This window comes from Carassius auratus, chromosome 5 (assembly GCF_003368295.1).
Source record: "Carassius auratus strain Wakin chromosome 5, ASM336829v1, whole genome shotgun sequence".
NCBI lineage: Eukaryota > Metazoa > Chordata > Actinopteri > Cypriniformes > Cyprinidae > Carassius > Carassius auratus.
Window position 1 is genome coordinate 24732354 of NC_039247.1, and position 23173 is coordinate 24755526.

The 23173-nt window shown below is 37.5% G+C and overlaps 1 protein-coding gene across 1 annotated transcript; it reads right to left on the reverse strand.

The window, feature by feature from the left end:
* Positions 1–227: 227 nt before the first annotated feature.
* LOC113082925 (non-receptor tyrosine-protein kinase TYK2-like) lies at positions 228–22271 on the reverse strand. Its single transcript, XM_026254347.1, has 24 exons — positions 21974–22271; positions 15215–15408; positions 15011–15134; positions 14759–14897; positions 13901–14064; positions 12751–13129; positions 12520–12675; positions 12280–12437; positions 12089–12203; positions 9664–9847; positions 9388–9506; positions 8580–8747; positions 8415–8502; positions 8137–8264; positions 7156–7291; positions 6551–6702; positions 6326–6476; positions 5039–5133; positions 4759–4951; positions 3993–4111; positions 3724–3896; positions 3299–3416; positions 1956–2066; positions 228–1856 (listed from the first exon to the last, which is right to left on the reverse strand). The coding sequence occupies exons 2-24, from the start codon at positions 15387–15389 to the stop codon at positions 1713–1715; spliced, it is 3489 nt and encodes a 1162-aa protein (XP_026110132.1). The 5' UTR covers positions 15390–15408; positions 21974–22271; the 3' UTR covers positions 228–1712.
* Positions 22272–23173: the final 902 nt, after the last annotated feature.

The window sequence follows — 23173 nt, forward strand, 5'->3', positions numbered from 1 at the left end:
GGGACTGGTTGCCAGATAAAGATAAAAGAAGTCAGTGGTCCTCATGGGAACTTATACTGTAAGTGGTTCGCTTCATTTCACTGGAAGATCAAGTCATATTTTGTTAAATGGTAAAAAAAAAAAAAAAAAAAAAAAAAAAAAAAACATAAATGGACAGTGCATTTTCATTTCATGCTGACTTTGACTATTTCCCCAAACCCCCAAAAGGATCCACTTTTAAACAACAATGTCCCTCAAAAGATTTTATTTCAGTATACACGTTCAATAATTACATTTATTAAAAGAGTTTTATAGATACATTCAGCTGGATATTTAAGATGACAGCATTTCACAAAAGAAGATGTACGTCCATAAAACGTGGGAAGAATTGCACGTTTCGAAAAGAGAAAATATAAATAAAAAGAAAAACATTCAAAGTGGCATTTAAATCATACTGTAAACATCTTAATTCTTATTCTTAAGGCCATTAGCTTACCACAGTCTTTGCTTACTCCATATATATATTATATATATATATATATATATATATATATATATATATATATATATATATATATATATTGGGAGTAAGCAAAGACAGCCTTTCAGCAATGACCTTCTGTGGCTTACCCTGCTTGAGGGTCGATGATTGTCTTCTGGACAACTGTCAAGTCTGTAGTCTTTTTCCATAATTGTCATTGCATGGTCTAAACTAGCCCAGGAGGTCAAAAGTAATCAAACTACTCATGCTCAAAATGGAATATTCTAATTTTTTGAGATACTGAATTTTACATTTAAATTCAAAGTCATAACCTTCAGAATTAAAAAAAACTCTTGAAATATTCCAGTTTGTGCGCAATGAATCTAGAATATAAATTACAAAAAATAAAGAACTTTACCATGATATTATAATTTTTTGAGATGCACCTGTGTGTGTGTATGTATATAAAACAGCAGAACTGCGGAAAGAGGAAGTAAAATTTGATAGCAACTAAACACCTGATGGTATCTACCCAATAATACATTTAGAATGAAATTATGAATGACTAAGGTCCACAACCATACATTCTTTGGTTATTATAGTTTCAACAGCAAGCCACTTGACTTAAAGCAACTGTATGTAGTTTTGTGTATTTTTGAGACCCTTAACAGTAAAGTTAGGATTTCATTATAGTTTTTACAGTGGACAGCTGTACACACGTGCATATGTTGCTGCCGTAAAGCGAGTCAATGCTTTGGCAGGATTTCATACTTGCTCACCAAACTGACATACTCCCAGAAGAGACGTTTGCGGTGGAGTGTGGGAAAGAAACCAGTTGCCTTCTTAGAAGTCAGTGTACCACCAGAATGATTTTAAAACTGATTATTTACGGTAAAAACGTACATACAGTTGCTTGAAAGAGCACTTAATGTCACAGTAAACTTTTTGCCAACGACAGAGGACCTGTGCGGATGCTGGAGCTGGTGGCTATAGAGTAACAGAAAGTTGAGTAATTGTATATCTCTCAAGTGACTGAAAGCGGTGAACAGTTCGAAGAGAGGTTTGTAGAACCAAGCTCTGGGTCTAGCACAAACACCAGCACAGTAGTATGTGGGTTCCCTCAACCGAACATTTTAAAAAACATCCCCTTTTCTAAAAATACGGCCCAATGAGCCAAGTGTGGTCAGTCTCACAGTTAAGTGCTGTGGTTACAGGCTGTGAGAACGGCACAGAGAGAGAGAGAAAGAGCAGGTCAGCGATGGTTGAGCTGAGCGAGCTGCACAGACGGTTGCTGTTTGTAGGTTTGCCGGATGTCCTTCAGAAACTCAGCCAGGGAACTGAATGATGGACGCTGCCCAGGGTTGAAATCCCAGCATTGCTCCATCAGTAAATAAACCTGCAATGAGGATTCAGGTTGTGCAAATAAATATGTAAAAATGTGTGTGCTGTATTTTTTTGCATGAACAAATATTTGTGCTGCTCAGTTTGACAGTACCTCACGAGGACAGTCTCGAGGGCACGGCAGTCTCTCGTTTTTCTCCAGGAGGGTGATAAGTTTAACCACAGTCATCTGACCATGTACCAATCCCATCATCTCAAAGAATTTCTATGGAAAAACATAGTCATCCATTAATTTAAAAGACACTGCAAACTTAAAGGAATAGTTCACTAAATTTTTTTAAAGAATTTCTTTTGACAAATGAGAAATTCTAAAGAATATCCACACTGTTCTTTTTGAACATTCTAACTCCTTTTGGCCTTGGTGCATGAAGTTTAATTATTATCTAAGAGATAGTTCACCCAAAAATGAAAATTACTCCATGATTTACTCACCCTCGAGCCATCCTAGTTGCTAATGACTTTCTTCTTTCAGACGAACACAATCAAGAGTTATATTAAAAATGTCCTGGCTCTTACGAGCTTTATAATGGCAGTGAATGGGGTTTAAGAATTTGAAGCTAAATAAAAAAACTGCATCCATCCACCCATCATTAAAAGTGCTAAACACAGCTCAGGGGGGTTAATAAAGATCTTCTGAAGTTAACCCATGCATTTGTGTAAGAAAATTCACGGCCATTATTAACCCCTCAGAGCTTTGTGGAGCACTTTTTATGAAAGCTGGATAACATTTTTTGGGCTTCAAAATCTTAAACCCAATTCATTCATAAAACTTGGAAGAGTCTCACCATTTTTTAATATAACTCCAATTATATTTGTCTGAAAGTCATATACACCTAGGATGGCTTGAGGGTGAGTAATCATGGGGATAATTTTCATTTAATTTCTGTGTGAACTATCCCTTTCACTGCTGCTGCATCACATAAGGGTTAACTAAAACTAAAACCTTTAGTTTTAAAATTACTCTGAAGAAAAAAGAAAAGAAAAAACATTTACTCAAATAAAAAGCCCATTTTATTTCAGCTAGTATTTTTATTTAGTTTAAATAAAATAACTAAAATGACACAAATTATAAAAAAACATCAACTAAATTACTAAAACTAAAATAAAAAAGGAAAACATAAAAAAACAAAACAAATTATATATATAAATATATAAAAGTAATTCAAAGATTACTAAAAAAAGTTAATAAAAAAGTTACTAAAATCACACTGCATCACACCAGAGCTTTTTTTTTTTTTACCTTTTTTTTCCTGTATTATATGATGCATGTAAATATAATTTTTAAATGACATTTTTGGTCATTTTGTTGATTACTGCAGGTTTGCAGAGACAGCGTTACACTTGTATTTCTTTATGTGCAAATCTGGAATATATCAGAATGCACTTTTTGCATTAACATTACAAAATGATGCAAAACTATCAAAGCGAGAGACATACTGAAGGGGGGCTTTGGCGATGGTTGCAGTGGGTTAAGATCTCATAGAGGGTCACAGCAAAGGACCAAACATCAGAGGCAAAGGAAAACTTGCTCTCCTTGAGGCACTCTATGGCATACCTAAAAAGCAGAAAAGAATTGGTTTTGGAATAACGGCTGTTTGTTTTAGAGATTAATTTAATATGTCAAAGATATATGCAAGGTTGCCAACATTTGTTTTTGTCTTATTCAATTATTCTATTTTCTGCTGAATTATTCAATAATTGTGTTGATGGATATCAAACATACTTATGCTTTAATTTATCTGTCACCACATTATGTCTACTGACGTCCATAAATCCATTAACAGATCATGTTGTATTGATAAAAGCACTCAACGTTAGAGAACATTACCCATCACCCCAAGCCGCCAGTTATTACAGCTCACCAGAATACAGGGCTGTCTCCGTCCTCACGAACACGATAGTAGATCTCTCCTTCGGGAATGTACTTTGTCAAGCCGAAGTCACCGATCTTAACTACGCCTTCATTCTCCACCAACACATTTCGTGCAGCCAAATCCCGGTGGATGTAGCGCTTGGAGTGCAGATAGTCCATCCCCTATAAGTGCAGCAGTACAGATCGGACAGCAGAGTAAGGACTATTCATTTTTCTGTTGTAGCTGCAGTTTGAATCTGAAGGGTGTGAGTTCCTCACCATACAGATCTGCTGCGCAAACAGGAGGCTTTGTGCGATTCCCAGCCGATGTTTAGGAAGGTACTCTCTGAGGCTTCCCAGTGGAAGATACTCCATGATTAACTGAACCACCTGTCCACCTAAAACAAAATACCACAAATAGTACACGTGAGTGTGGCCATCACAGTTTGCATGAGTTTCTATGTAAAAAAAAAATATATGAAAAAAATAAAACAATCCCTCTGTGTTTAACATTCAAATTTGGGTCCATATTCCTAGAATGTGAAACATATATATGCTAAAAGTGGTATTTGTCAACTTTTATCTGTATGTACAGGTCATATTACACTAATAAACATACGACTAAAAGCCAAGAAAATAAACATTACCTGAAATAAAATAAAATCCAGACATTTTAGGTAGTGGCCAAGGAAAATTTTTTCATTTTCATTTAGTTTAACTTCATATGGTGGAATAACTGAAACTGAAATAAACAAACAAAATCTACACACCTAAAAAAAAAAAAAAAGACCATTAAAACTAAACTATAAAATAAAATCTCATTTAAGTTTTGAATGAAAATAATAGTATCTGAACACTAAAATGTCACTGCCTCAGACCAGGGCTGTTTGTTTATTATTTTTCTTTATGATTTATTCAGTTTCAAATTAGTTTTAAAGAGTTTTTCTCGAATACAGGTGTCTTTTAGCCGTTCACTAGAATATCGAAAGCTGATGAACATGACTCTTTTCTTTAATGTGGGCTATAAGCTAGTGGCTTTGCTCACCCAATTCAGTACAGCACCCCTTGTATTTGACAATATTGTTGTGGTAAAGTGACTTGAGTATCTCAATCTCCTTCATCCAGGAATCGTGGAGGTTACTTCCACTCTCTTGTTTCAATGCCTTCACCGCCACGTATTCTCCCGTTCCATCATTGCCAGGGTCATAGACGTACAGCATCACCTTTCCAAAATGTCCCTGGAAGCAAGTCACAGAGTATCCTAAGAAACTGAAATATGACGGTATGAACTGAAACAAATTATTGAGCAGGAACCGTACACTGACCTCTCCCAGATCCCTGATCTTCTTCAGGTAACGTTTGTAGAAGAGGCTGGGGTCTCTGTCTGGGAGTGACTCACATTCCGATGAAATGTCTGGATCTTATTGAAGAAGACAATATCATATCAATTTCTGAAGTCACAAACACATATTATTTTTCATGAATTAACACTGTATAATTATGGATTGCCGCTCAAATACTATGGAACATAAATATATTATTAATAATTCAATAACACGGTTTTACCTAAGGTAGTGATATTACCTAAATAGTGATATTATGGTTAATAACCAATATGATGGCTGATAATATGAACGTATACACTTGATTTTACAAAATACTGTAAGTGTTGATGCGTCAAGACATAGACAAGACAAATAAGTGTTTTGTAACTAATAGAAATGCCTATTTTAAGTGATATTTGTTTGGAATTACTACACAATTTTTAACAAAAATGTTAATGTTATGAATACATCATGAAATACATTATTCTCTTCTTTTCATTTAGTTTCAACAACATTCAAATATTGTAAAGGCCTAATATTTTAAACATTTTGTAAACTAAACCATATTGAAAGATTGCATTATTGACTTGCAAGCAAACTTGTTGATTTTACAATTACTATTATGATGTGCGGATAACAGATCTCAAAACAAATCCCATTTTTCCATTCTTATTATGCCTTTTAACACCAAAAATTTATTTTCTGCATTTCTGAAAGACTAACAACATGTTCTTTATCAGCAGCAGCATTAGCTTCTCTTTCTGCTCACTTTAGAGATGGTTTCTAATTGCATTAAATGGCCTCGCAGCTTCTGTTCAAGAACAGGGAAATGCTTGTAATTGGTTACTGTGGTGCTAATAAGACAGCAATCATGAATTCATCTACAATTTTGCTTTTATATGCCTTAGGAGAATTGGATAGAGATACTGAACATCGTGAGTGCCTAGTATTAATGAAACAGTTCCCCCAAAAGTTTTAATTCTGTCATCATTTACTCACCTTCATATCAAACCTACATGATTTGCTTCTACAGTATATAACATAAAAACAAAAAACATATATTTTGAAGAACACTGGGACCCAAACAACATCAGGCCCCATTAACTTTCCTCATATGGATAAAAGAAGACATCTGTTCTTCTTCTGAGGTTATGAACAAAATGAGGACGAGTAAATGATGACAGAATTATCATTTTTTGGATGAAATGTCACTATAATAGTACCATGGTCGTGACAGCACAACCAAACAACAGAAAACCCCTGAGCGCACGGTGTTCAAACACTCACTTTTAATCTGAATCTCCGTTAGCTCTCTCAGGATGGTCCGGAAGGACGGCCGTGCAGCAGGCTCATAGGTCAAACACATGCTGATGAAGCTGGCCAGCTCTTGAGAAGACGGCACCGCCAGACGACTCTGCGTCTCGTAGAATCGCTCTTTCTGTAGACGGAGGAGAGCGTATTAGATGGCGGTGCGAGTGTGTGCTGTCAGTACACAGCTGAAGGAAGTTGTACCTCAGGCAGTGTGCTGCCGCTGATCGGAAGATCTCCATTGTTGCAGATTTCCAGCAGAGTTGCTCCGAAGCTCCACTGGTCCGCAGCGCTTCCTACACGGGCCCCGTCGGCGATACACTCCGGAGCGATCCACGGGATGCGCTCCACGCGCTCTTCAAGTATAACACAAACATGTGAAACAAAGCCTTTGTCATTTTCTGACATAAAATGCGATCCTACGGAATTTTTCAGTCTGGATGATTTATCACTCAGCAGGAAGATTTATTTAGTGAAAATGAACACGATGTTTCTCCTTAAAAAGCTATGTGGATTTGAGTGGCAAACTGCTGAAGGGGTTTCTGTCACTGTACATTCTGGACAGCTGCTTCTCTGCTGTAAATATGATCATCCTGACATTAATAAACGTGCTTGACTAAAGGAAGTGTGCATCACCATAAGGAAGTGGTTGGTTCGTAGCTTCCTGTTCTGTGAACCATGAGAGAATCTGATGAAGTAAACAGTAGTGACAAGCGGACTGAGGTAACTAGAGCAATGACACAGATAGAGGGGTACAGGATGTACTCGGCTCTACAGTTCGTGTGAATAACAACACAGTTCTCGGTTACCTGCACGAGACAAAGCCGACAGAGAAATGCCAGGGTCACTGAGCTTCACAAACGGGGACGTCCCCTCCTCCAAACCCGTTCGCACCACCAGAATATTCTTGCCACAGACATTTCCATGGACCAAACGCTTTGTCTCCTGTGAAGAGCAAGGTTATGGATGGATCAATAAAATAAATAATATATACTATTAGGATGTTGGGAATTTTTTTGACATTTAAGGATCCTTTATCTCATTCTCATTACTGTATGTATCCTACATCAAATATGCTTAACATACAAATTATTGTAATAATTATATAAAGTAGTCTTATATTTTCTGGTCAGTAATGTTGCAATGAAACAAATGTCTCTAAATACAAGAATACATTTCCTTAATGCAAACACAATTTCTTATAATAGTAATTTTTTTTTTTTTTTTTTTGAGGTGAAATGTCAGTAAAAAATAATAATATTTAATTCAAAAACATCAAATGTATTTTTCAGATTACAGTAATGAGAATTCGGTGCAACTGTCAATCGTATTAAAATCATGTTAAAATAGGCTTTAAAAAATAAAAATAAAACTATTTATTTGAACATTTTCCCTTTGGTTTAGAGGTGTAATATGTCTTGAATTACTTGTTTATGTTTAAATGATTGATATTTAATTAATTGTTCTTGAAATTAAATATATAGAATTACACTGTAACAAGAACAAGGACACCTTAAAGTAAAGTGTAACCATTTTAAATTATTAATATTTCTTGAGTTTTACTTCGCTCGTTAAAATTATAGAATCATATTTTTTTATTATATAATCTTCCCATGGAAAAACAAACAAACAAAAAACACATTCTTTTGAGTTTAGGGTGAAATATGACCGTTTTCTTGTGATTCACTCAAAGGAGACTAATTACATAGAATGATCTGAGAGAAAGATCTTGGCAATTATTGATGTAAGCTGTTCTATTTTAAAAATCCCACACTGAGTTAATAACTCACAAGATAGCAAAGAGCGCTGGCAAGCTGTTTAGCGACAGTAAACTTCCACTGAGGAGTGACACGCTGCTTCTCTCGGTGCAGGAACACGTCTAATGGCCCGAACTCCACAAACTCCTCCACCATGATGTCTGTTCACAGAACAACAGTACAGTCAACGGATACAAAACAGGTTTGGCGGATGGTAAACAGTACAGTTTGCATTAAAAAAAGACAACAAAAACAGCTTTGACGACACTTGTGGCCTTTAAAGAGGAAGTCTAAAAGGGCACGGCACTCACTCTCAGATCCCTTGACTGAAACTCCATGCACAAAGACCAGATGACAGTGTGACACCTGATTCATGAGACTAGCCGTCTCAAAGAATGCCTAGACATGAACACAGTCAATCAGAAATCATCTGGGCTTTCGCTGGACTTTACGATACATTATCAGAGGATTCTTACTAGTGCTATATCCTTGTGGCTCTGGTCCAGAATTTTCAGGACAACTCGGATGCCCTTCACGTTGCGGTGATTGTTATTAGACTCGTCGTCTTCATCCTCTAGTGAACCGTGAACCTTCAGCCAGCCTGAGTAAATGTTAGTCCTGGTCCCTCGTCCCAAGTGCTGCTCCTGCATCCAGCAAATAATGCCAAAAAGAGTTTCTTCAGTTACGGAAACAGCTTATTGATCCAAGGGTTGACATTTTTCTCTCTGCTACATAAAGTTCACATCCTTTGTGGGTTTTATAACAAGATTTTTTTTGTTTTTTACTCAAATGGTTTATAAAAAAAGCAACCTCATTCACCGCCATTTTCATCACAACAAACAAAGTACTTAAAGACAATGTCAGCGGAGGTCGAAAAATATAAATAAATAACTTATTTACTTGTCGATGCTTTTTTGTTATTGCACAACATATTTGAGATCGTTTCCAATCTATTTCCAGTCCAATCGATCTATTAATAATTCATTTAAAAACATAATTACTGTATTTAGGAACACACTTTAAGTTTTGTACACTATTCTAATGTTTATTTTGTAAAAGGTTAAGGGCTCAAGATTAAAAGTGGCCAAACTTAAAAAGAAACACTCATTTTGTTTCCGAAAAGCTACAAGTCTGATATCTAGAGAAGTGTTGTCTGCTTTCATTTTATCAGTTCGCCTTATCTACCAAAGCGGAACGTATGAAAAAGCCCCTGATCAGTGGTTTGGTACTGTAGTGCTCGGCTCATGAGGATACAAGGGCGAATGATTGCGTACGATCACATACCTTTGTAATTTCCTTGTCCTTAATTTGATGAAACCGCAGCTGGCTCAGGTTTAAGGCTTCGGAGACTGTTTTAATGCTACTGCTGGCACCCTTTCTCATTACAAGAAGGTTTGATAGCTCTGCAAGAGAACCATAAAAACCCGTTAACAGGATGACTCACTGAATGATAAGAATCGAGTACTTCTGTGGAAATTTTCCCTAATCAGAGACGCACTCCAGGATGACTCAGAGGTTTGATTGTGAAGTCTGCCAAGCAGAAAATACACACACGCTCACCTCCTGGTCTGGGCAGGCAGCACTTCTTCAAAGTGAAGCTGTCTTCTCCAGACTTCAGCACAAAGGTCTTTAAGCTACTGGTGAGCTCCTTTATGCTGGAGAACTCTTGATCCCAGCCTTCCAGTCTGAACGTGGAGCCGTCCTGGGTAACTCTGAATTGTTTGTATTTCGGATTCTCTCCATCCTGTCGGAATCAGGAGTCAATCAGAAATATACATGAACATTTAAAGGATGTAGCCACAGACATTTTTCTTCTGATTGTGACATCCATCCAAATTAGGGTGGGGATGATTATTTTTGGCTTTATTATGATAGGACAGTTCAGGGCTGACAGGAAGCGGAGTGGAAGAGAGAGAGAGAGAGAGAGAGAGAGAGAGAGAGGGATGGGGTAAATGCCATGTGATTGATTGAGAATTGTGACATCTTTCGTTGCACAATGATGTATGGTAACCACTAAAAGATCTTTCGCACTTTGTGCCGCTAGCAATTGTACACAACAAAGTGGCATGATTCTCACAAACAAGCTCCCCTCTTCTACAGTTGCCACCTATCTAAGTCAAGCCAAGGCAAGTTTTCCTGTCTATCAAGTTAATTATTTCACATTCATAAGCTTAATTATTAAGCACCACTAATAATACTTAACTATTGTAATGCCATTAATTACACATTAAGGGTGTACTCACACTAGGCACGGTTGCCATGAACCGGGCCCGAGTACGATTGTCCCCCCTCCCCACTCCCCCTCTGGCCTGCACTCACATATAGGGTTTCAGCATTCGTGCCGGAGCACGCTTACGTCATTATGGTGCGACGGTTTCGGGATAAACAGGAAGAGCGGCGCTCTCTGAACACAATGGAGTGCATCCATAGACAGTAAAAGAAATGGACACAGCGACCCCATTGGAACTCAATTGAGACAAGTGAAGCCCATTTTTAGCGTTTTTTAGCACTTCCATTTCTGACGCGCAGACTCAAACGAAGCTTGATGACGTCAGCAACCTGTCTGACAGATGTAAATCTTCTAGTAGCTGTGCGTGCAAACTGCCATCGTTAATCTTGCAGAGACGGCGAGCTTGAGCGGGGAGTTCTTTGGCGTGAGTGAGCAGGAGTAAGTATTCTGATTAATTATTTTGTATAGTATTTTAAAATGTAACGCCAGTACGGCATATTAAGTTAATTGCCTGCGAGCTTCTCCTCCTGTCTGTACGATAATGCGACAGAGAGACGAGTGGTTATGACGCAATCGTTAGCCTATTTTTTACAAAAACTGTTTATACGGGGCCATAATGTAACATAGAAGGTAATGGAGCCCTTTATACATTGTTGTGTATCTTCAGAAATAAATAATGGACAAACGGAGTCTTTAAACGCCTCAAATGTTAAGTAATTCGCTGTCAAAGTGATGCCAAAATGAATGGGAGTCAATGGGAATGCTAACGCAAGTGAAGTTCTGCTAAAGGATGGCAGCCCCCACCCGACTTCAACTTCCGGTCGAGTTCCTTGCCCCCTGAGTGCATCGCTCTGTTTTCTTTGTGGATAATTTTGTGTTGTTTGGTCCACAGCCCTCTCACAGACTGTTGTTAAACAGATGTGTCGCCTTAGTGGCGCGAAAATTTTCACGTAATCGTGCTGCTCGTATGAGGATGTTTGAAGGTATCAGCAGTTTTTAGTTTTTATGCGTTTTGCACCTCTGCCGTAGACCAAAGCGACCCTTTCCCTGCCATGTTGGTTTTGGAGCGTCGCAAAACCGTGATGCAAAGCGTCCTTTTCCGTGCTCCGGCACGGTTAGCGCTCACACTGCATGCGAACCGCGCCCGAGTCCAACTGAACCGTGCCCTGGCCCACTTCTTCCAAGCGGGCCAGAGCCGGCTAATCGAGCCGCGCCCGGGCACGATTCGGAGCACTCACACTAGTCAAACGAACCGCGCTTTGGTGGTCAAACGCACTCGGGCACGGTTCAAACTGGCAGTGTGAGTACACCCTAAATGTAACTGGAATCAGTTACAGTTACTGAGGAAAAAATATGTAGTTACAAAGGGGGTTCCATCTGAATATTTTCTGTAAAAACCTGCCTTTGTTTTTGATGTGCACACTGCCTCCTGTCATTTAAAGGCTTTTAGTTAGCTGATGCTTTTCATTGGTTTTCTTGAAAGAATTTGCATAGTGCCATGCTGAAAACTTTAGGCTACAACCTCTGAGACTTGCCACCCTGGCAAATGAAAAAAAAAATGCATTCCAGTGCTGGGAGAAAAAACTAAACAATCTCAAAGTAAAGAGAGGTGCTAAAGTCTGTAATTGAAATAATCAACACTACTGATTACATTTTAAACAGGGTAATTCATAATCTGTAACCTATTACATTTCCAAAGTAACTTTCCCAGCACTTTCACATTCATTCCACACAAACCCAGAACTAGAGCCTAACCTGTGTCCGACTCAGAGATGCCAGGATTATGCGATGGTAATCCAAAACACTCCAGCGCACAATAAACGCTCCCTCCTCTGCTTCTTTCTTCAGTTTCTGGAGCACAAACTCATCTCTAAGAGCAAGATAAAGAGTCAATAAAAATCAATAAAAATGGTGGAAGGCTGCATGTGGAAATGTGAGTGACGTACAGTATGGGACCGTGCAGGTCATTGGTCTCACTGAGAACCACTCTGGGCGGAGCCACTTCGTGACAAAGATAATGATGCGCGTCGGTTGTAAGGCGGAAATATCCATCCAGCAGTGAAACCAGAGAGCGAGCCTGGAGACTGGAGCCCAAACACATGTCCTGGAACACATATATGTAGGCGAGCACTTATAGCATGAACACAAAAGATGGAAACCAAATACAGCTTTACACGACTGTTTACCATTGACATGTTGTCTTGGCGACTGATGCAGACGTTTATGCCCTGAATGGCAATAAGAGAAATCTCAGGAAAGTCACAGAAGATCTTCCAGTTGTCTATTTCCTGTTCATCAGGGGGCTTTGCTTCACTGTTCTGACTAGGAATATAGTCATTCTCCTGAAAGTGGGAAGAATTTAAGAGTACAGTTCTATTGGCGCAGACCAATGTTAACTATGCACTTCATCAAGTTACCCGTTGTGCTGATGTCTTCCTCCACCATATTCCTGCTGAGCCAGACACTTTGATCTCATGAGTAGGCTGACCATTCAAAGTTTCCTCAGAGGGAGCTTGTGTTCGGGAGGCATTGAGGTACGACCCACTGCCATCTCCTTCAGCCCTCAGATCAAGACTGAATACAGGGAAGGTCTCGACGCCAAAATTTGGTGCCAGGCGCTCCAGCGTGGATATATACTTGTACACGACCTCTTGTAATCCAAGTTTTCCCATGCCCACTGTGTGCTGCTGGAAAGTTTTCACAAAGTTGGTGAACACGCGTCGAATACGGAACCTCGTCAGGATGTTGTTCCGGGCAATGTGTCGCGAAAAGGATTGAGGGATGCAATGGAGGAAGCTGAAGGCAGGCAAAGATTTATTTTTAACAAGGTGCCTGATCATTTTAGTATGACTTTCATAGACTATAGCACATTTGGACCACAAAACCAGTCCTAAGGGTCAATTTGTTGAAATTGAGATTTATACGACTGAAAGGTGAATAAATAAGCTTTCCATTGATGTATGGTTGGTTAGATACCACTATTTGAAAATCTGGAATCTGAAGGTGCAAAAAAAAAAAAATTCTAAATATTTAGAAAATCGACTTTAAATTTGTCCTAATTAAGATCTTAGCAAGGCATATTACCAATAAAGTTTTGATCTATTTACAGTAAGAAAATGACAAAATATCTTCATGGAACATGAACTTTACTTAATATGCTACTTTACTTTACTTAATATGTTACTGCAACTTAACACTGGTTTTGTGGTCCAGGGTCACATTTCACAGATGACACATTTAAAAACTGCATTTGACACAGCAAACCTTCAGCTTGTTACTGACTGCAGGAAAGTGCTGTAATTCAATCTATTTTCCATTGTATTTCATATACAATGAGAGTAATCACTCAGAATTCAACAAGACACAGTAGCAAATGAGAGAGGGTGGGAAAAGTCACTAGCTTAACCGTGACTGTTTTCAGTAAAAAAAAAAAAAAAAACTTACTAAAATTATGTTAATCATTTTGTAACAAAGCTTTATAAATGATAACATTCTTCAATAACATATCTTTGAATTAAGTTCCTCATTAAACAGCTCTGTTTCAGTAAAGAAAGCTGAAGCCCGCACCTGGTATGCTTGGCCACATCCTGTAGAGAAGAGCCACTCTGCAGTGCTGTGTAAGAGAGGTGAAGCACAGCCATACCTAGACATTCATTCTTAAAGCGACTGATCTCTTCCTCTCCCTTCACTGCATCCAAACATGTCAAGTCATTCACAAAATCATATTTAGCCTGGTAAGAGAATCAACAAAATCAAAATGACTCAATCAACAAAATGACTTCAGGGAACTTAAAAGACTGTTTTTGGACAGTAGTTAGTACATAAAAATAGTAAAACACAACACATCATAGAAAACATAATCATTTCGTTTTTCTATTATCTTTACATTATTATTGTTATATGTGTACATGTAAATACGTTAAATGTGACACACCCGAGTGTAACATATTATTGAAAAAAATGTAAAAGAAAAAAAGGGATTCTGTTAATAGGATTTCTGTCCTTTTCTCTGGGAGGACCAGTTCTGATATTTTGAGTAAGCAAAGGTTACAATTACTTTTAAATGTACCATGTAAAAGGACGAATCATTTACAATTAGATCTATAACATGCATTTAGAAAATGAGTAAATTTGCATTGCATGGCGAATTTAACAATGACTCATTTTAGCCTGACATTATCCGACACCTTTTAGTGCATGGTTTGTTTTATGAATCTGTCCTACAAACTACATCCTAAATGATCTTGTGTGCCAACATTAGGAGGAGACATTATAATAATACCCTCACAAGGACAGATTATTTAGCTTGAGTAATACAGGTGTTTCACGATCGCTAGAGATCGCTGTTCAGTCCAGAAAGATATCTCAACAACAGTGATGCTATGGCACTTCAGTAATATCTTTTTTACAGGTTGTAAAATTCACCTGAGCAAAGAGGTATTCCAGGGAGGTCATCTCCAGCAAAGGAGAAGTCACTGGCTCTACCCCTGTTCCAGTCCGTAATGCATGACGTGTCACTACCGGTTCCTTTTCACTCAATCCGTGCCAGTTATGGAAGTAAAATCTAAGAAGCAATAAAGTTTATTGATGTTTAACTCCATTCAAGCAGACAAGCACAATACATATCTCTATGCATATTGCATAAATCTCTTCATGTGCTCACAATCTCATATTTACCTCATACGGAAATGCAACAAAAGGCCAGACTGGTCTTCCGCATTAAATGTGTGATTTGGACTGTACCAACATGAAGATGCTGGGTCATACAGAGCAAACAAGGCATGACAGACTGGAGTGATCCCTGAGGAAGGCAGAAAACATTTTAGCTGGCTGAGAGCAAAGAAAATTCAAGCTTTTACTGGCATCCACACCCAAACCTACCCACAGCCTTTGCTGCGAAGATGGTGAGATCTTCAGCAGTCACCTCACCCTCCTTGTAAGTCAGGCAGCGCTCTCCCTCTTTGGTCCAGAACAGAAACACATGGACCCCTGGACCTTCACATTGTCCTGTGAATGTGTGAGCTTTGGATTTTTTTGACCGTCCTCGTCGAGACATTATACATTGAGTTCAGCACCTGGGTCAACAATATACAAGAACTTTCACGATTAAAAATTTGTTTAGTTTAAAATACTTGTGTCAAGATCTTACAAATGTAGTCTTTGTACTGGTTTCATATGATTTCAAAACATTTGTACCAACTTCAACAAAATTTCATATTTAATCACACTAATAATATCATATATTGTAACTCAAGTAAAAGCACTGACACTCAAAAATCATCTTAAAAACTGGCTCTTCATAGAGCATACAAGATGCAATCCATGTACATTAATTGCAAATTGTATGTATTTTATGAAAAAATATTTAATCCAGATGAGTGAAAGATGTTTACATCTTTCTTTCTTCAGTCAAAAAAAAAAAAAGGTTTTTGATGAAAACATTTCAGGATTATTCTCCTTGTAGTGGACTTCAATGGCTACCAAATGATTGAAGGTCAAAAGTTTCATTGATGCTTAAAGAGCTCTACATGATACCACATGAGAAATGAGGTCTTAACGAGCGAATTGATCAGTCATTTACAAAAAAAAAAAAAAAATAAAAAAGGAAAACCAAGGGCATTTCTTAGTTCAGTTGTCAAAATATCACTGAAATATCACTTGTCATTATCTACGAATTTAAAAAGGGGGACAGTATGTTTTTGTGTTTTTGTTATTATTGTTATTGTGGGTTCCATACATTAATATCATAACTGATACAGTGGTGTTTGAGGATCAAACCTACCCTTTTTTTATATACAATTCACCAAAAACACACTGGGGTGTAAAAAGACCGCTCCCTGATATGAACATTACGAAACATGATTTATAATTAATTTAACATACAATGCTCATTTAAACACATTTTGGTCATTTGTAACATTTAATTTAAAAAAGCTGTCATCCCTACCAAAACCTGAATTATATTTAAATTCTCGTCACTGATAGTATTTGCACTTTTTGCACATTTTGAAGGGAGATGTTTTTGATCAAAGATTTTGAGGGCACATGAAAAAAAAATATAATAATAAGATTAAATGTCGCAATACTCGGTATAAAAAACAAGAATCGTCCATTTTGATTTCATGTCGCCTTGTTAATGAAATAATTGCACAACTGTAGCAGTAGGTGGTGATATGCAATAAGACCGTAAACTTCCATTAAACAAAAGAAGAAAGAACTGTGGCCAGAGACGGTAACATTAACTTGGATCACATATGTCTTTATAACCAATCACATTACAGCTTTGACTTTAATGAATCTCTGTCCGAGATGTATGACAGTCAGTCATTGTTTGCAAATACCATTAGAGTGAATCAGAATGCCGTGAACTTAATTCTAAAAGCTTTTTTTGGTGTAAATCGATAAATCAAAATAAATATATTTAATTGCAAACATGTTAAAGGTTATCCACAAGGTGTCGATTCATTAAATGATAATCCATTTTTGTGTAGTGCAGAGTCTCCTCCATTGACTACCATACCAAAAAAGCAACCAGTGGTCTCCTTCCCTCATCGTAGCATTGTGTTTTTTTGCTTTTTTTTGTTTGCCTAAAGCGAATTTGCTATGGTGATGCTCCGATTTGCCATAATGTCTTTGTGATTTCATTGTGAGTTGAATAAATTAACTCCTGAATTTGTTTTCTATAACCAAGACAAGAGTAAACAAAGTTTGGGTCAAATGAACTACAGGGGTGATTTCAGGATTTCAGTCATAGGGAGCTAACCCCCCAATGATAGAAATAAAGATAGAAAGATTGCGGTTACTGAGCCTAATACAAGATGAATGTATAGTTCACCCACAAATGAAAATTAGCCAATAAATTACTCACCCTCAAGTCATCCTAGGTGTATATGACTTTCTTCTTTCAGACAAATCCATCCGGAGTTGTATTAAAAAGTGTATTTGATATTTCAAGCTGTTTAATGCCACTTAGTGGATGTTGCCAGTCCAAAAGAAGTTAAATAAAAACCACCCATTCATGAAAAATACTGTCTCACATGGGGTCAACAAATGCGTTCTGTAGCGCAACACTGCATTTTTGTAAGAAAAATATCCATATTCAAAATGTCACTTTAATGTAGCTTGCGCTCACTGTTGTACATGGAAGGGTTCGTCTGAAAGAATGACTTGAGGGTGAGTAAATAATGGATTAATTCTCATTTGTTGGTGAACTCACCCTTTAATTCCTTTTTCCATGTAATAACATGGTACACACACACACACACACACACACACACTCACACACATACACATACACATACACACACCTGTTCCCTGTACAAATACAAACAGGGAAATGCACCAACATGTTTTTTTTGCCGGCTCATTGCCTGGTTCAGGCCTGTCTGATTCCTGAAGATTTGCATATTCAATTCATATCTTTCAGTCACGTGACCGCCTCGAAGGCCTGGAGGGTGAAACATCCACAGAACTGCAGCACAAGCCTGTCAATTTTCCCTCCGTTTCACAGGTGCAAATATTTAGATCACCTCTTAAAAGAATAAAACAAAGGTATGTGAACAAAAAAGACTAGTTTTGGCCATTTGCAATCCATATTAAGCATCTGCGGCAAAATTTCAATCATTAAAGGGGGGGTGAAATGCTCGTTTTCACTCAATATCATGTTAATCTTGAGTACCTATAGAGTAGTACTGCATCCTTCATAACTCCAAAAAGTATTTAGTTTAATTATATTCATAAGAGAAAGATAGTCTGTACCGATTTTTCCCGGAAAAACACGAGCGCCTGGAGGCGTGACGTGTGGGCGGAGCTAAAGAATCACGAGCGCCAGTTGTGTTGAGAGCGTTTGAAAGCTGTGACAGCTGTGAAGGCTGAAACTGAACGAGAGCAGCAGCAGCAAGGACTCGCTCCGAACGGGGCTCGAACCCGGGTCTCCGATGGGAGGCGGACACACTAACAAGGAGGCAGAGATATTTGAAGCAGTTTTACTCACCGCCTGCGGTTCCAACACACAATCGTGACCCTTTTTCGTTGGGATTGCATCATCCTTAAGAAATAAACGATACGCAAATCCGTCATCAAACTGGGCTTTGTTTGTAAAACAAGCATTTTAGAAATGCAGGGAACAAACACAAACACTTGCACAACTCCATTGATGCTCTGTAAAAATAAACTCCATCCACTGGTCCCTTAATGCTGTTTTTTCTTTGGTAATCTGTGCAGGGTTGTCTTGCCCTGGCAACCAAAAACACACTCCTTTTGTGACATTTCGCGACGCTCTCGCTCTGATCAGTGATTGTCTGTGCACAGCCTCTCTCTGCTCTGCTATACGGGAGCGCACGCTCTTCCGGCAAACGTGCCTTCAGGACCCATATAAGGAAATTCCGCTCCATCTAACGTCACACAGAGCCATACTCGAAAAAAACTTTCCGAAACTTGTGACAAACCGGAAGGAGTATTTTTGGAACAGAAATACTCCTTCAAACGTACAACTTAATTTTTGAAACTTTGTCCATGTTTAGCATGGGAATCCAACTCTTTAACAGTGTAAAAAACTCAGTATGCATGAAATAGCATTTCACCCCCCCTTTAAACTGCACAACAAAGTCCTGTAAAAACACTTAAAGTGCCTTAATATATTTAAAACAGTAATGATAAAATATCAAATTCAGTAATCTCTATATTAATGATGCATAGTTTACAAAGCCTAGGCAAGCAAATGAGGCCAGAAATCCGCTTAATAGATCATTGTTTTCCTTATAATGGTTTTCTATGGGAATGTGTTTATATTCTGGGTTCATATACTTGCCTGTACAAGATAAACATCATAAATAAGGTGTTTACTGAATTGCGCCAGTTAACAGAAATGAACCCTTCCATTATTGTCTTAACCCTTGTGCATTGTTCAAATTCACTACCCTTTCGAGTTGTTCGTGGATGAAAACATCCACTCAATTAAACTGCTGTAAAAATGTATCAGATTCATATTTTTTTCAATTTCTTTTGCATAAATCTGTTAATCAACTTCAGTCCTGATTAAAACTACCAAATGTTTAAATAAAATCCAAGAATTTAACTCTTTAATTGCCAAGTTCATAAATGATGTCACTGATTTGGGGGAAAAAAACACACAAAATGACTTATTTTCAATATAAAAGTAATTGTGGCTGGATTTTTTTTTTTTACTTTTTATAACAGTCTTGGGCATGTAAAAGATTAGTAGCAACATTGGCTTTGATGCATTGTTAGTTTTTGTGCAGCATTAGCTTAAAATTTTTTCTCCCTAATTAGTTGTTGGTGGCTGTTTTTGCCCCATTGACTTCCATTATAACAACATTTTTTGATTGCAAAGCCATGACACCATATAATCATGCATTCTTGATTGTTTGTGGTTTTCCCTTTTGGGAAGAGATAAAAAATATATTTTTACAGTTTATCACTAGGTGGGACCATTAACCCTTTAGATAGGCCTGTGCAAAAAAAGCTTAGTTTCTGACTAATAATAATAATAATAATACTCAACTTTACCCCCTAGTGGACGAAAACGTCCCCAACAACGCACAAGGGTTAAAAAACAATAGCGCTAGGTTTCAATGAGGGAGTCATTCAACCAACCGATTTGTTCTAGCAGCTGATTCATTCAGGAACGAAGCAAGTGAAAGTCTTTACGAATGTGTCGTTGAATCACTGACTCATCTGATTGGTGCAAAAATACAGATTGATTCAGTAACGAAATACTGTTGCGTGTTACTCAACGATGTGCAACAGTTCTGTTGAGCCTTAGTTGGAACAGTTTTTGTTCGTGAAATTAAACATACAATAGTGTGTCTAAAATGTAACTCACACATATGAATATGAATGCTGTGTGCATTTTAATAGGCTACATGATGAAGCAAAGGCATGTTTTGCAAAGAGTGAGTGACATACTCTATTTTGAAATGGCAAACAGTTTTGCATTGCTCTTGCATTAGGTTGTGTAAACTGCATTCATAACAAAGAACAGCACAGATGCAGGTGTCACGACAGCCGCTGAATAAACGCACACATCTTGTCATCTGCTTCTGTGTAGTTGACACTGCCGATTGAAGAATGCATTGAATAACAAAGACTCAGCTGGGAAAGGTGTCGAAGTGAAATATCTGAAAATGGTGCTGCCGTCTTCACTACGTGAGTTTTAAAGGGGCTAAGGCAAATTAATTTCAAATAAAATTAAAAGGACTGGGAAGAATTCTAGGGGCCTGAAGCCCTTCCAAAAAGGGGCCTAGTCATGCCAAGAGTTCAGGTTTAATGTGACGGCACGTTAACACTCCTTTTTGGAAAACAGCCCTATACTTGTCAGTTATTCTCTAAAACAATAGTCTATGAAACACACATGGCAAAACTACAGGATTAGTGCAAAATGTTTTGCAAGATTTTTTTTCACTTTTTGTACAAAATATACAATTTTGATGATTTCAAGATGCTACCGATGATTCAATATTCTACATGGTATAATATAAAATCTATAATATTTTACATTAAATATTTAAACATTTGCCCAATGTGGTTGCACAACTGTTTCATTCTAACATTCTAAGACATGAGAATCATGAGATAAATTATTTGTTTTATTCATGGTAATTATTTATTTCCTAGGGTTTTTAACACCCCCAGGTACGCTGATAAGAAGAAGAAAAAACTGCTCATATTTTTATGGGGGGGGGGGGGGGGGGTGACAAAAAAAAATATTTCAAACTCATCACTCTTATCTAGTGACGTTAATGCATTTATGAATAGTAGTTTTACAGAGTGTGTTAGAGTGTGTTTTTGGCAACATCCTCCAATACACTTACTGTGACAATACATTTGCATTGAAATGAAACCTTCCTCTTCAGACTGAAACATCAGACATCAATAGCTGTAACATCTCAGATATACTCCAATACTATTAATACTTCTGTTGTCATCAACTGTAAGTCACACTGGATAAAAGCACCTGCTAAATAACTAAATGTAATACATATTAATACTCAATTGAATACTTTGCACATAATATTTCAATAAAACAGTGACTATAAAAGAGCTAGTAACTTAATTGGCAAATAACAAGTTGTATTTTTATTAGTTGATATTTTGTATGATTAGTATGATATTTTGTACATTAACTTACTGCTATTGTACACCTTAAACACACCAGTGTTCTTGTATTTTAGGAAGGAAGGAGTCCCTCTCAAGGACATTACCTTATTAGAGTGAGGGTCCATCAAAAAGAGTCTGACACCTCTGATGTAAGACAGTGCATCTATATCATAAACCTAGAGCTACTATTAATATTTCATGCTGTACTGCTGTAATGGCCGTGGTTGGCAAGTCTCAGAAGATGTGGTTTTAGATGACCAAAAACTGATTGATCAAGTCGACAAAAAAAGGCCAACTATTAGTATTACTATTACTAAATCACTAATGTGTTTACTGTCCTATTCTGTAGGCGCAAAGTAGGAATAACAATCTTCCTTAAAGAAAATTTCGTATAAACTCACAGATACTTCCTGATTCACATTACAGCCCCGTTAGGCAGCTACAGTTGCTATCCCTGGTCTCATTTAAATGTTAAAAACAATTGGTAAAAGTGTTGAGAACTGCTCATGAGTTGGTATTTACCTGCAGGCAGATGAACGACGGTGTTTATGTCACACAGTGGTTAGTTGTCCTCTTCCTGCAGGATTCACATCTCTAACATCAGCCACTGACGCGCACAGCAGACATTGCGTATGTTTCTCTCTCGCTGCGTGAACTCTCTCTCTCTCTCTCTCTCTCTCTCTCTCTCCCGAGTACGAGCCGAAGAGCACGCGTCACATACTCCACACACAACAGACTGCTCTCGAGCGCAGACGAGTGAGCTGTCTACTCAGAGAGGACGGGGCGAGTGAAACATGCTGTCTGGATATTCAGTTCCGACGCTATTGAGACACAGCCAGCAAGTGTTTTCGTCCACGAGCTCTTCAAATTAAGAGTTCGTAAATGGCAAATAGTTTACCATAAACACGCACATAATTAAGGTTTAGATATCATTTAGGTATAATAATTGACTTTTTATTTTTAAATAAAGAAATAGAGAAATGAAAAAAAAATCTAGATATTGAACTAAAACTTCACACACAAACCCACACACACACACACACACACACACACACACACACACACTTGGTTTTTAACCAAGCATATAGCAATACATTAAGTCTATGTTTTATTTTAATTGTTGTTGTTGTTGTTGTCAGCCATAGATGTTTCATTGCTGCAATGATTAATTCATCGATGCTTTTTTCTGTGATTCTTTTAATAAATAAATAAACATTGCTTTAATATAATAATTTACGGGTAATTTGTTCAATTGCATTAAGTGCTTTTCAAGTCAATCTCTTTTTGAATATATTTAAGTGATTGCATATTATGACAGATAGGAATATGATAAACCTAAGTTCAGTCACTATATTCATTCTTCTTCATATATATAAGTTATTTCAATTATTTCAATTATGAATAATATTAATTTACAGATTAAATTGCATTTGTGTAACTTTAACGTAACGTTTCACGTGTAATGTTTATCTTGTATTTATTCCACATTTTCCTTGCACTCTCTTTAGAGCACGAGGCTTCTTTTTTACCTCCTCGAGACACTTCAGATTTGCGATGAGAAAGGGATGCTATTAAACACTAGAGGGAGCAATTCGACAAACAAACACTCACTCAAGGAAATGATGGCGGGATGAGTTAAAAATTGACGAAGAAGAGATGTGGGGAGTAACTGGTAGTAATTTTTTGAACCCCATCAAACATCCTTAAAGCTTAATATCTCAC

Excerpts from the sequence above, each read along its gene's own strand:
- LOC113082925 (XM_026254347.1), bottom strand. The coding sequence starts at position 15,389 with ATGTCTCGACGAGGACGGTCAAAAAAATCCAAAGCTCACACATTCACA. Across the intron at positions 9,848-12,088 it reads CATCTCTGAGTCGGACACAG|GATGGAGAGAATCCGAAATA; the intron begins GTTAGGCTCTAG and ends TGATTCCGACAG. Across the intron at positions 3,417-3,723 it reads GGAGACAGCCCTGTATTCTG|GTATGCCATAGAGTGCCTCA; the intron begins GTGAGCTGTAAT and ends TCTGCTTTTTAG.